Genomic DNA, 13,737 nt, shown 5'->3' on the forward strand with positions numbered 1-13,737 from the left:
TCAAGCCTGACAGTGGCCCTGGGCCATCAGTGGGAATTCACGTACTCGATTTTACTCACCTCTTAATTCCACCACTATTTTGTCATAATCGTTTAAACCACCAGTATGTTCCAAAAATAATGGTATGCAACTGTTCCATGGACATCAACATTTATTGTCAGTCATAAAACAAAACAATGCAGATACTGACGTTGTATTCATGTAATGTATATATACATACACACACACACATATATATATACATATTATACAGTATACACACTCTATATATATATATATATATATATATATATATATATATATATATATATATATATATATATAAACACACACACACGCATGCCAGTATGGTCCAAAAATAATGGTATGCATTATCATTAAATGAAAGGATGGATGGATATATCTCACAGTGGTATTTTGATGATTCTGTTTTTATGTTGGGGTGGTTGGTTGTCTTTTGTGCATAACGATCAACTCCCCTTGCCACTTATGTTTTGTCAGGTTGCTTATATTTAGCTCACTGGATTCATTGAGTCCATGTTGATTCTTTGTGTTTGTTTTTGTTCCTGTCAGTTACCATGTCCCAAAGCTATGTAATGGTGAGCTCAGTGTTTGTTTTGGGAACTTTTGTTAATGTCATTTTACGAGCGTTCCAAAGTGCCTGTTTTCCTTTTTGGGAAATTACCTGTAAATACTTTTTGAGAGCATTTGTGCCTTGCATCCCTGCTTTCCTGCATTTGGGTCCACCCAATCTGTGCCTTAAAATGTGTGTCAATTCACCAATTCTCTGAGGTAAATGAATAAAGTATGTAAAAAATACTAAATAAAATATTAAGGACTCTTGCTTGTGTGAAGAGAATGGACCTTACGTGGCACACGGGCCATATTCTGCCCATGCCTGACATGGCACTATGCCCTGAGAGATGTGAGAGTGTGTGTGCAAGCATGTCATTTGTGAGTGCGTGTGTGTGTTGAAGAAAATCATTCACCTTCTATTTCACTACTCTGACATATTAATATGCTCACTCAAACACCATGTCACATATGTTTTACGACATGCACTTCTGAAAGAAGATATTTGCTTAAATGAACCTTCCATTGTAAAGTATTAATAAATTTGCTTTCAGTCAATTTGCTTCAGTCATTGTCCGAGAAGTAAAAATCCTCCTCTTCCCCACTGTCTGACAACATGGCAGCTTTCTCTGGAAACATCTCCCGAATGACAAAGGAATCGTTTCCTAGGGAGGGAAAAAAAGGGGGGGGGGGTTTAAGGTGGATGCATACATTTCTTGTTCTTTAGGTCTGAAAGAACACAGAATTTCAAAATGCTACTGAAGCATTTTACTGTGTACTAACTTGTTTCGTGTATATAAAAGCAGTGCCTTTCTATAACATTAAAACATTTTACAGCGCCTTAAAGTTGAGGGAAATGACACATTTTGTACAAAAATATACTAAATTAAAATTACTTAATTTTGAATAAAATAAAATAATTTAAAATTACTTCACATGAATTAGTGAGTTGGTATTATGCTGGATAACATTGTAATTGTTAAAAAGAAAATGCATGGGAAAAAAATCGTACAGCTTCCAAAAAAGTTTAAATTTGGTATCCAGCCTAATAAGCAAATATTGTAAAAATGATCGTCTTGTCTATAAACTATTTTTTTGCTTCCTAAATACATTTAAATTGGATTTGAAAGCATTTTCACATCATCAAATCCCCGATGGGAACCCTGCCAATGAAACCTACCAGTTTTTTCAAATAGTCTCGCTCTTCTTTTAACTGCAGGTGTGGGCACAAAGTCCTGAGAGGGATCATAAAAGAAAGTAGTAAGTAATCTGCTTCTTGAAATTGACAGACAAGGATGTAAATAGTACCTTTGCTGGAACTTTTTTGTGGCCTTTGACCTGATTTCGTTTTATCGCTTTCTGCAGTTGAAAGACATACCTGTCCTCATCGCTCCTTGAAAAAGGGAAGGGGGGGGGGGCACAAAACAAATCATTCAGCAGAACAGACATATCAAGGACATTTCTTGGATGAGACTAATTTTGTTTCCTAATTATTGTTGGGCATCATTTGAATTTGAACAATTCCACCTTTCATATGTTCCACAAAATTGCAGCACAGCCGCGATGGCTGCACGGCACTTTCCTACTTGCAAGGTAGTCAAACTGTTTTAATACTCCTATTCATAACACACTATCAGGAACAATTGGAGCTTCACACTCTTGCTGAAGGACACTTCATGGTCACGCCGGCTCAGGATCAAACCCACAAGCTTTGGGTTAGGAGACAACCACTCAACATTTCCATTTGTAAAATATGGTCCAAATTTCAGAACACCTTGAAAAATATTTTGAACTGTGAAAATGTACATAATACATACGTCCCAGTGGAAACCTATTATATTGACACAACCCTTTCCTGAATTTTGTGGTGCAAACTGAGACAAAGCAGTCACCTGTTTGTAGAATACACCAGTCCAGGAGAGGCATGTAGACACCGAGGAGTCTTCACTTGAGGGAAATGCAGTGAAACAGGTGTCAGTGGCTCCAACTGGCTTATTTTGAAGTCCTGGTCTCCATCCGGACACATGGATGGGATCTACTTGTTGCAATGGCCACGAAATGTGGGGAAAATGTGTAAGCTCATTTCCAACTTGGATGGCGTTCGAGCAATGTTTTCCCCAAACATGCCATCAGAAATGATGCAGTTTAGCATTTATGCATTCATTTAACATAATGTTATGTCTGTCTTCACGAGCGGTGTGTATAATGACAGGAGGAACAGTTGAATGCTCTGTCACAAGTGCAATGAACTTGCGACGGTACTCATTGCCTCAGATGAAACAGAATTTGTTGTATTATCATTTGGAATTATTTCAATACATGGTATATACTTGGTGGCATTCTGTTTGGTGGTGCGCTTGGAGATTTTTCGAATGTAAAATATACATGATAAAATGTGCCTTGGCTCAATTAGTGTTCAGAAACACCGTTAGAAGAAAAAAACCCACTTCAAAAAGAAGCGATGCCAACCTCAAAGCACTTATTGTGTGTGGCGCTGAAGGCATCGTCGGTGTTCTCTCGGGGCATTGTCTCCAGGAACTGACGCACTTGCTGTTTTCTCTTGAAGGTTCCCAAGCCTGCAGATATGATGGGATGGCCTGGAAAAGAAAATTAGAATGTTTGCCCAGCGTTTGTACTCAATTACATATGCTGTACCATTTGTTGCAGGGGATATATTCCGGACATTCCAGCGATAGCTGAAAAAACAATGCTGGAGAGCATCCGTAGCCATTTTTTATTTATTTATTTTTAAATACAATATATAGGTGCAAAAATGTATTTCAACTCATGAAAACAAACATTTAAAATGTGTCATATGTTTTACTGTTCAGTTATATTCTGGGGCTGCTTTGCGTAACCTGGCACTAAGTGGTTTGAACCAGCGCAGCGTCTGGTCGCACAAACATTTTAAGACATAGGCATTCTGGAGCAAAATGTGTTGCCCACTGCCAGACAGCTAGATCAAAGTTGCAGTATGAGAAAGAAACAAACACATAGTGAATAAATGAACAAGAATGGCTCAGGAAAAAAAAGGTGCGACTATTCTCGAGTGTTGATATAAAAACTTTGACAAATGTGAACAAAGCTACAACATATAGTCTGGAAAAGGCACCCATCAAACCCGAAAAATTTTGCCAGTTACCATCAATTGAAAATGACATCACAATTGCTCAGGGATCAGCTAACAACCGATCATGACTCAGCTTCAGAAAACAGCTGAGTCGTGATTGGTGCTTTCCCGAGCAACTGTTATGTAATTTTCAGTTTACAGAAGTGGCAGAATGGCGGCCTCCTCGAGGGGTAAAAACAGCTGGAATTTGCTGCTTTCGTCAATTTCCACAAACACAATATTCACCAGAATGTCGTGTTTAGACTCGTGAAGGCGCACAAAACTTATTGTTGTAAATGAACTTTGTCAGTTGACTTCCCCTTTGAACAACATGAGATAATTTTCAGTATCTTTCTATACATTACTATTGTCAGTTACAAGTTATGTCGTGATCATTTTTTTTTCCAGCAACAAAAAGGAACCAACAATTTTGTCAGCGTGCGTATGAACAAATTAGAGCTCTCAATGCACCCAACGTCTTTTTTTTCAAATGTAGGAGGCAGCCAGAGTATCTGGAGAAGACATACGAGCAAGATGACGGTGAGAACACACGAAGTCTTCATAGGAAGGCTGGAGCTGAGATTAGAACCCCAAATTTCAGAAACCCCAAGCACGAGGTGTTGTGTAATTCTGACTTGATTTCTGTTCTAGTGTCTTCTTTTTTTAATGGTGGATGAATCCAACTTCACAAGATCCTCAACTGCCCTCATCAAGGGTGTATGATTATGTTCATAATATTTTGACTTTATTCCAGTTGAATTGCTTTTTATCCTCCCCACCTCAGTATATTTTGAACACTGCTTTGTACGCCGCTCTGTGACATCCCACAAGGAGAATGAAAAGCAAGCTTATTCTACATCCCCCTCCATGGTGCCTCATGCAAGGCTTTTGCCTTACCTGTGCCTTTTGGAGCTTCCGCCGCCTTTTTCTTTTGTTTTTTGCGGGTGCTCTCCGTAGGGGTGTGGCAGTCTTGCAAGGCCAGGTCTTTGTTGTGGCATTCCTCAGCAGAGCGCGTGCCAACCATCATGGCCACCTTTGCCCAGTAGAATGGTGTGTGCAAGGGGTAGCTGGACACAGCCCTGCCAAAGAGCAAGTTACATGGGCACAGATGTGAGTTTCTGCTGTTGAGAATTTCTTGCGATGCGTGGCAGTGATTCCCAACCATTGAGCCAAGAGAATTGATAGTTTTTCTTCTTTTTTTCCCCGTTTGTTTATTGAACATAAAACGTATACAGTAATAGTTTGACAGAAAATAAGGTACATAAAAAAGCACAAAGAAAGAAATCAGTCTTCATTCAACACAGTTATTATGTTCAAGGGAGTAGGATGAAGTAAAAAACTTATCTAGTCCTACCCCGTTATGTGTTTATATCTACCAAATCATTTTTATATCAATCAGAAAAGAAAAAAGTAAGAAGAAGTCTCCATTAAGGCTCATACTTTACCCTTAACCGTGATATTTTTACAACTTTCAGGTGGACTGTGGGAAATTATCCAATTTCACCTAATTGGTCTGAAAAATGAATCATTTAGAACAAACAATCTATGCGTTCAGTCATCTATGCCAACAAAGTACACTACTCTCAAATAACTTAGGTGAAATATAAGGATGAAATTTAAAATACACCAACAACAAGGGTTAAACGGGCGGAAAATGTCCAGAATAATTCTGTTTTTTTCTGGTAAAATTCCTTGGGAATTTCTAAATGTGTCTCAATTTTGAGACATTCTTTAAATTAAGGGTACTTTGAACCCACGTCTGCGTGGGATTTCTCTGGGTACCCCGGTTTCCTCCCACATTCTCAAAAACATGCATGGCAGGTTGATGGAACACTCTAAATTGTCCCTCGGTATGATTGTGAGCGTGGAGACTTTTTTTGTCTATGTGTGCCATGCGAAATTTTCCACTTCATTCAAGCATCAGTACCGGGATCTTGATCATGTCTCGAACATCTTTTTTGAAGTCGGGATAGACCGTTTATCAGCTGGGCCAATTATCGGCGCCACTATTTGGCATTTTTAGGGGTATCGGCATTGGGCTTTAAAACAATAAATAAATCAGCAGGCGAATTAAAAGATCATGTTAAAATTGAGTGAAGCTCAGGATTTGTTTTTTCACTTGACGTTCTCAGACATGCTGCAGAGCTTGGAAAGTTGCTGCACTTTTACTTCAATTTAAAACAAAGTGAAACATTAACATATCGAAATGATGCAAAATGACTTACTGTTGAAAATGTTGGGTGGCTATTTATTTGTTGAAGTTTTCACTGAACTTTCTCAGACGTGCTTTTGAGCCTGGAAAGCCCCCTGTCTTTTTGTTGGAATTTTAAAACAAAGATGTAATTTTATGCATGTTTGTGCAATTTGTAAAGAATGTAATATTAACATGTTGCATAACTACTATCTTCCTGTTTACTGCAAATTAACATTGGCTCCAAATTACCAGCAAGATAGTAGATTTTAGGACCATCCTAAACTTTCAACGCAAAGCCAAATAGCCCCATTTTTCTGGGGATAGTGTACAAAGGGAGTCACAAAATCTCCTGGATTGATCTTGTCAAAAATATAAAATACAAATTACCAATTAAAAATGTTCCCCTTCGAAGTACCCACCCTGGAGCATCTTGCAAATGACGATTTAAAAAATAGGGTATTGTGATCAGGTGTGTTGCCATGAGTTATCCTGCCACTTTGTAGACATGCCGGTTGATCGTGTGCTCGACACTGGAGGAGAATATTCAAAGTTTGAGTTTGAAATGTATAGTTGGTGACCCCAGTACTGGAGGCTTTCTGACACAGCCCATGTGAACCCCGGCTCCAAAATGGTTGGGAAACAAGCATGTGGGTGACTGTGAGTCTTACTGTTGTAGTTTTGTCAGCTCATCATGCGTCCACTCGTCCTCATCTTGGCCTTGAGGACAGGCAACGGATCCTCCGCCGGAAAACTTTTTAGATTGCGGCAACTGTGTTAAAGCCTTTGCAAGCGACACTTGTTTGATGCTCTTGGTTTGAGGATTCCTGTTTTTCTTCCTGGGGCTCCTTTTGCCCTGCTTCTTCTTCTTTGGAGAAAGCGCCGCCTTCTTTTCCAGAGACAAAGACTCAGATAAATTTTCATGAGCGGCAGAAAGCTGAGGAGGAGCGCAATTTCTCTCTGAATTTGTCAGTGGATGAGCGTTGGACGTCTTTTTTTTGGACCCCTGTCGACGAAGCTTTTTGGATTTACTTCGAGATGACAGTGTGTTCTCAACGTCTGACTGATCACCAGAGCTGGTGGTGTAATGACTTCGCCTCTTGTGCGGCTCCTCCTCAGACTCTGATGATTTGTCATAAATAGCAAAATAACCAGGGGGAAGGCGTTTCCTCGTTGACCTCACTAAAGGTGGTGTGTTGAGCTCACTCTTTTTGGACCGTTGTCCAGGGAGATTTTTGGGCTTACTCGGAGATGGTAATGTGTGTGTGTGCTTCCTCTTGTACTGTTTTTTCCTCTTTGTCGAAAGCAACTCCTGCTTTTCCAGTGAGTCAGACTCTGATAATTGTTCATCAAGAGCAGAAAGCTGAGAAGATGTGTGTTTTATTCCTGACCTCTTTAATGGACGAGCATTGAGCACCTTCTTTTTGGATTTATGTAAAGGAATTTTGGGGGGTTTCGGCATTGTGGTCTCATTGGACACCTGTTCATCAGCGCGAGCAATGTGATTGGCTCGCCTTTCGTCCTGCTGCTCATCAGGCTCTGATAATTTGTTATTAATTGCGGAAACTTGAGAGGCCGTGTGTTTTCTCCTGGGGTTTACTGGAGGGGCATTGCACACTTTTCCTTTGGATCCTCGTGGGGGGAGCTTTCGGGGTTTGCTTGATGGTAGCGCATCCTCATTGCTCGACTTTTCGTGAGAGTTGTCTTTTGTCAGTGGCAGCGGCTGGATGCTCTCTTTGGTAGATTCACGAGGTTTATGACCTATAACCATAAGAGAATTGGTTGGCGGTATATGGATTTGATTCTATTTTTGAAAAAAATGTTTTTGAATAGTCTTTTCAAAGGTATTGGAGACTATCTCTCTGGATGATATGAACTCTTATTTCCCTGTCAGACAGATGGTACAGTAAAGGGCTGTGTGGCTGTAAGTGCACAAGTGAACTGCGATACAGTGACGGACAACTGCATTGCAGTGATGTGGCTTGGCAGCAGCTGACAGGATCAGGCAAATGAGCATTTACCTTTATCACTGAGAAAAAAAGCCTGGGCAGGTTTTCGAGACTTCTCCATATACACTTCTGGAGCAACATTCTGCAGAAATTAACATAACAATCATCACTAATTGCAAAGTAATCGCACATTTTGTATGTGCTCCATGCATGTGTCCCCAGTGTGGGACGAATAAAGGATATCTTATCTTAAATGTACAATAAAATTGTATTTTTCGAAATTTTTAAAATACTTTTATTAGCATACGAGTGGTCGTTGTTAGCATGACCTAGTCCCGATGCAGAGTTGTGTCGTTACCCTTGTTTTGCCTGTAGAGTTGTAACTTTTGTTGCTAACCGGTAGTAAATGCCATATGTAAATAGTCAGACCAAGAAAATCAGCGTTATTAATATTATATATTTTATGTTAGTGTCCACTGCACCCTAAACATCCTATCAGTTTCACAATTTTTAAAAATAAAAAAGCAGGTCACCTTTAACCCACGGTAGCGCGTGACTTGCATCATTGGAAGTTGTTAGCAGTCAGCACTCATAGCTTGCGTTCAGAGCTGTTGAATCATCTCTCTCTGTCCTTTTTTTAAATTCTCATTCAAAGTTTGTTTAATCTGCAATTCTTCAATACACTGACAAAGAATAGCACCAGGAGAAGCATTTTAAAAAAGGGTACACATGAGCTCTGATAGTGCAGTTAACACTGCAAAAGTGCGTCCCATGCCTCCGACTAAGGGTAGGATTGATTTCCTTTTCACAAACTCTTGTATCTACTATATTTTTCTGTTTTGTTCATGTTACTGGCCGTTATGGCTGTTGCTCATCATGGCATGTGTGCGGAAGAATTTTTCTTTAATAATTTAATAGTGTATCTTTGTTCATTTCTCTATATGAGGAAAGGGCAGAACAGTCACTGGAAAGGCTCCTCCACCAAAGGACAAACTACAACTTTGTGTTCAATTAACTTACAATGGTACAACCGACATTTTCAGTTGATTTTATTTTTTTAACTTTATGTGCAACACTTTGTATGCAGCTGTGGTTGTTTTTAAATAATGTTGTATAGACTGTAGAGTTGAGTTATTGGGGTAGGTAAAGTCAGCATAACGGATGCAGATGAATAGTTGTCTTGAATGGCATACCGTAGCTTTGTATGAAATAAATCATGACGGGGCAAAATGTTTTCTCATGAACCCACAAGTTTGTCTACAACAAGCAATAGCTGTCAAAACAGGTCCATTATTTTTGATAAAAGGAAGACACGCTTGTGGTACTTACAGGGCCTAAGACGACAGTGTTGTAACAATTAAATATGGTAACATTCATGTCTGCGTCCAGAATGACCCTGCCTCCTTTCCAATAATCAAGGGGTGGCTTGATCAACCGACCACTCCGAGTCACTTGTTTGTAGGACATACAAGTGTCCGCTGCAAAAGAAAAGCACACGTATGAATGAAGAAAGTAAAAAGAGTCTGGAATGCTGTGGATTGATCAAATGATAATTCACCTTGAGGTTGTTTCTGTCTTGTACATGTTTTTATTGCATTTTTCTTAGGTCTTTTCATCGTAGGTTTGAGAGCAGACGTCTCTGTTGTTGATTTGGTCATTTTGCTTCTCTTTTCAGTGTTCACTTTTCTACTGCTGCTAGAATGAAACAAATCCGGCTCTTGATTAAAAATGTGTGTGCGTGCGCTTTTATATGGGGTGTCCCAACTAACCAAGACGGTCCTAACATGCAACATTTTGAGGTTACAAACGGCACACAGGGCAAAAAGCCAAACTCACACTCAGTTGCAACCATACTTAGCTGCTTTTAATTTATACCCAAGAAGTAATTTTGAGCAAATATTTTCCATCACTACAATTTTAAACCTGCAGAAATTACACAGGACTGCTGAAGGGTTGATGTTTGACTGAAATGCTGTTGAATTAATTAAAATTGAAAAATGGTGAATGTCAGACTGAAAAAAGATGACTCATCATGGAAAATGCGGATATCAAAGTAGTTTGAAAAGCCGGCTTATTTGGAACCCTTCACATTTTGAGAAAAAAGCAGAGGGGCTATTTAGGATGGGGTGTGGTTATGTAATTATCAGCCATTTATCTTCAGCTTTGTGGATTTAACCGTAAAACCAAATGTGAATGGAAATGAACATCATCACAGCGCTGTTGGTGCTGTTTATGATGAGTACAAAATACTCTCTCTGGGCAATTATGGCTTTACTACCGCCCTAGTGTTGGTTAGAGGGACTACAACATGTTGGGATTTTCTCACAAATTCGGGTGATGCTACCACCTAATGAAAAATCCGTCATACACAATGAAACCCATGTACTGGTTTCCAATAAAACATCTTTAGAAGAACACAGTCTGTACATCTAAAATAGTGAAGAAAAGTCTTACTCTTTTAATTCTGACAACCACTTCTCATAAAGCTCTTTCCAGTTTGAAGGGAAGCCATGTGCAAACATCCTCAGAAGCCAGCGGGGAAAGTCTATCACAGAAAAATGTGACACATGGGTCGTGGAAAGATCTTTCGACAGATCAATCACAACATTAGAAACACATTCCCAATTTCACATCCCATCCAGCTTACCAGTATCCACATCCAGATTCATCTTCCCCACCAGCATGTAAACACTGCCGGACAATGTCTTCAACACAGTGCTGGAAATTCTCTCTACAATAATGTTACTGTTCCATGGTATCCTGTCCTCCCTGAGCCGGATGAAACACAACAAAGATGCTGTCAAATCTTACATTTGTAATTTGAAAGACAAAACTGTCCTTTTACACAGTCCCAGTATTGAAAACAGGTACCGAACTAAATATTTAAACAAAATAAAAATACCTGTAAATAAATAATAAACAAATTGACCTACACGCGGATTCCTTCCACAAACAGGCCATTACGATTCCTCCTTAGGAACCACTTTTCAAGACGAAAGGCACTCTCCTGCCAAGGAGGGAGGAAAACAAAATTTAAAATGTGATGTGCCTCCAGTGTGTACACACACACACACACACATTTTCCTTTTAGAGAATTCCATTTATATTATATTACTACTCACATTGGGTTTTTTTGTAGAGTTTAGCCTTTGCTTGGCCTTGAACATTGAGTTCTGTTTCTTGGAAATGGAAAAGGAGGGCCGGTTGAGGAGGATTGGATCAAACAAAATATGATCCGATTCGACAGCGAAGGGAGAGTTCTCTTTAGGATTATGTGTGTCTGACTGGCTGTCAGCAAGCTCCTGGGTGACTGGACTCTCAATTTGCAGCATCTGACATCCGTAGCCAGTGTGGACAACTAAAATACGGTAATAAACACTGAGTTTTGGTAGATTTTGTTTGTGCGCAGACATAGACTTTTGTCTTTATGCTTACCTTGATCAGGGGGTTCACTTGGTTCCTGGCAGTCTTCGCTGTCTTGCTCTAGCTCTCTTCTGCATACCCGCTCTTTTATGTAAGCAAACATCTTTGCGGGAGACATGAGTTTTTCCGAAGACACAGTGCACCCTGTTCAAAACATACTGTACAGTCATTAAAATGGCTTACTAAAAACAAGTCGTGTACAAATGACAATATCATTACCGAAGAAAGTTTTTGCTGACTCAGCTGCATTAACGGTCCTTTTTCCACAGACTACTACATGCATGTGATGATTATGATATTGTCTGCCTACATGTGTTGTGATTCCTTTTTGTTGAAATAGCCATTGCTTAAACCAGGAGCGCCCAATGTTTTTTGACCAAAGATCTACTTTTCAAGCAACCAACATCCCGCGAATGACCTGTTACCGCACGTGCGCGCATACACACACCCACACAATTTGGTGTTTTGTCTTTGCTTGTGTGAAGCACATTGAGTTACCTTGTGCTAGAAATGTGCTATATAAATACAATCGCCTTGCCAGAGGCACAGCTCATATCTCGAAAGAAAATCGTAAATCAAGGCAACGCTGTGTTCAATAAAAACGCCTTACTTTTCATGCTACATGTGCTTTTCTTTGGAGTGTAGCGATATCCCACTGCAATCTCCGTGTTGTCATCCTCGATTTCTGATGTGACGTTTGCCCCAATGCAAACCGTGTTCATCTCATGCACCTCCAGTTTTCTTTTCCTCGAGTTCTTCCTAGCTGGGGGGAAAATGGACACCGGGGGCATGCAGGCGTCGATAGGAAATAATTCTTTCTCGAATCTGGTGACGCTTTTGTCAACAATATGTCGAGGGTCTCTGGTTGAACTTAGGTCTGTGTCGACGCGTAGTGGAAACGCCGCCGTGGATTCCATAAAATGTGTCACCGATGATCGAAATCGATGTACAGTGTTGGTTGTATGTGGAAGCTCCATTGCCTGTCTGTTATAGTCCGAGGATGCATCGCCAAGGCTTTTCTTGGGACTCTTCAGCGGCGAAATAGTCGAAGCCTCAACTTCACCAAAACTGTGATGTAGTTCATTCGGTTCCCAGGTGTTCTCTGTTCGGCTCAAGGCTGGTTTCATTTGCGCGACGTATTCTTCGCCAATTCCGCACGTCGTTTGTTCTCCGCTCTGTACTCTCGATTTAAGCATCGCGAATACCTTCGCCGGAGATTGGAAGCGAGATTGCACGAAATGTTGATACGACGCCATGTGTTTTAGGAGTTCTGTGCTAGGCTAACAACTGAACCTAGTAGCTAACGACTAACCCGCTTACAAAAGTAGGAAGAACAAGAAAAAAATCATAACTGCCGCGTGTGGGCGGAGACGCCTGACGTATTTTGAAAAATTTACGTCACTTCCCTTTCTGTTCTTCATTGATATACTGTAATAGTCCGGGAATATATTCATCCATTCATTCATTTCCCGAACGGCTTAATCCTCACTAGGGTCGCGGGGGGTGCTGGAGCCTATCCCAGCCGTCTTCGGGCAGTAGGCTGGGGACACCCTGAACCGGTTGCCAGCCAATTGCAGGGCACGCAGAGACGAACAACCATGCACACTCACACTCACACCTAGGGACAATTTTTAGTGTGGTCCGGGAATATATATATATAAAAAATAGTCCGGGACTACAGTATACAGTAAAACTTTTTTTATATTTTAAAATTGTTTATTAAATATTATTAAATTTTTAATAATGGATGACTCATTTTGGCTGTCACTTTGATTGCCTCCTGTGACACAATTATTGGTATTTATTAAATATTTTGTTTATTATTTTTATGTATTTATATAAAAATGTCGCTGTCTGATTATACATTTAACTGGATAATAATATGTAATGTGTTTGAATGAATTTAACTGTTTTTGTTTACATTTTGTGCTAATGTTCTTGACTAACACTGGTTGCATTAAAATGTATTCCTTGATATTGATTTTTTTAAATAACTTGTTAGGATAAGTTGTTCAGGGAATGGATGGATGGACATAATGTTCTGTTTTGTTGGTTGCATTAATTCATAAATCTGACTAACATAAGATATATTGATTATTTAATGTATTCATCACATTAAAGTTGTTTTAGATTTATTGTATTTTAACACCATGCCTTTTTAAATGTTCCAGTTAGCCACCAGAATGATGCTGACATTTTTTGTGGAAATAGATTTATTGTTCATTCATTCATTCATTCATCTTCCTAACCGCTTGATCCTCACTAGGGTCGCGGGGGGTGCCGGAGCCTATCCCAGCTGTCTCCGGGCAGTAGGCGGGGGACACCCTGAATCGGTTGCCAGCCAATCGCAGGGCACACAGAGACGAACAACCATTCGCACTCACACTCACACCTAGGGACAATTTAGAGTGTTCAATCAGCCTGCCATGCATATTTTTGGAATGTGGGAGGAAACCGGAGCACCCGGAGAAAACCCACGCAGGCCCGGGGAG

General features: G+C 40.0%; 1 protein-coding gene across 3 annotated transcripts; it reads right to left on the minus strand.

The window, feature by feature from the left end:
- Window positions 1-529: 529 nt before the first annotated feature.
- mis18bp1 (MIS18 binding protein 1) lies at window positions 530-12,876 on the minus strand. Of its 3 annotated transcripts, none has more exons than XM_052086176.1 (16): window positions 11,856-12,876; window positions 11,258-11,389; window positions 10,945-11,180; window positions 10,756-10,829; window positions 10,470-10,591; window positions 10,277-10,367; window positions 9,381-9,517; window positions 9,152-9,300; window positions 7,895-7,964; window positions 6,545-7,634; window positions 4,580-4,761; window positions 3,043-3,170; window positions 2,466-2,608; window positions 1,882-1,966; window positions 1,754-1,808; window positions 530-1,238 (listed from the first exon to the last, which is right to left on the minus strand). In XM_052086176.1, the coding sequence occupies exons 1-16, from the start codon at window positions 12,499-12,501 to the stop codon at window positions 1,138-1,140; spliced, it is 3,441 nt and encodes a 1,146-aa protein (XP_051942136.1). In that variant the 5' UTR covers window positions 12,502-12,876; the 3' UTR covers window positions 530-1,137. The 3 variants fall into 3 exon arrangements, with proteins under 3 accessions (XP_051942136.1, XP_051942138.1, XP_051942137.1); XM_052086178.1 differs by having other exon boundaries at window positions 11,258-11,403; XM_052086177.1 differs by having other exon boundaries at window positions 9,381-9,514; window positions 11,856-12,875.
- Window positions 12,877-13,737: the final 861 nt, after the last annotated feature.

Source organism: Hippocampus zosterae, chromosome 14, assembly GCF_025434085.1.
Source record: "Hippocampus zosterae strain Florida chromosome 14, ASM2543408v3, whole genome shotgun sequence".
Taxonomy (NCBI): Eukaryota; Metazoa; Chordata; class Actinopteri; order Syngnathiformes; family Syngnathidae; genus Hippocampus; species Hippocampus zosterae.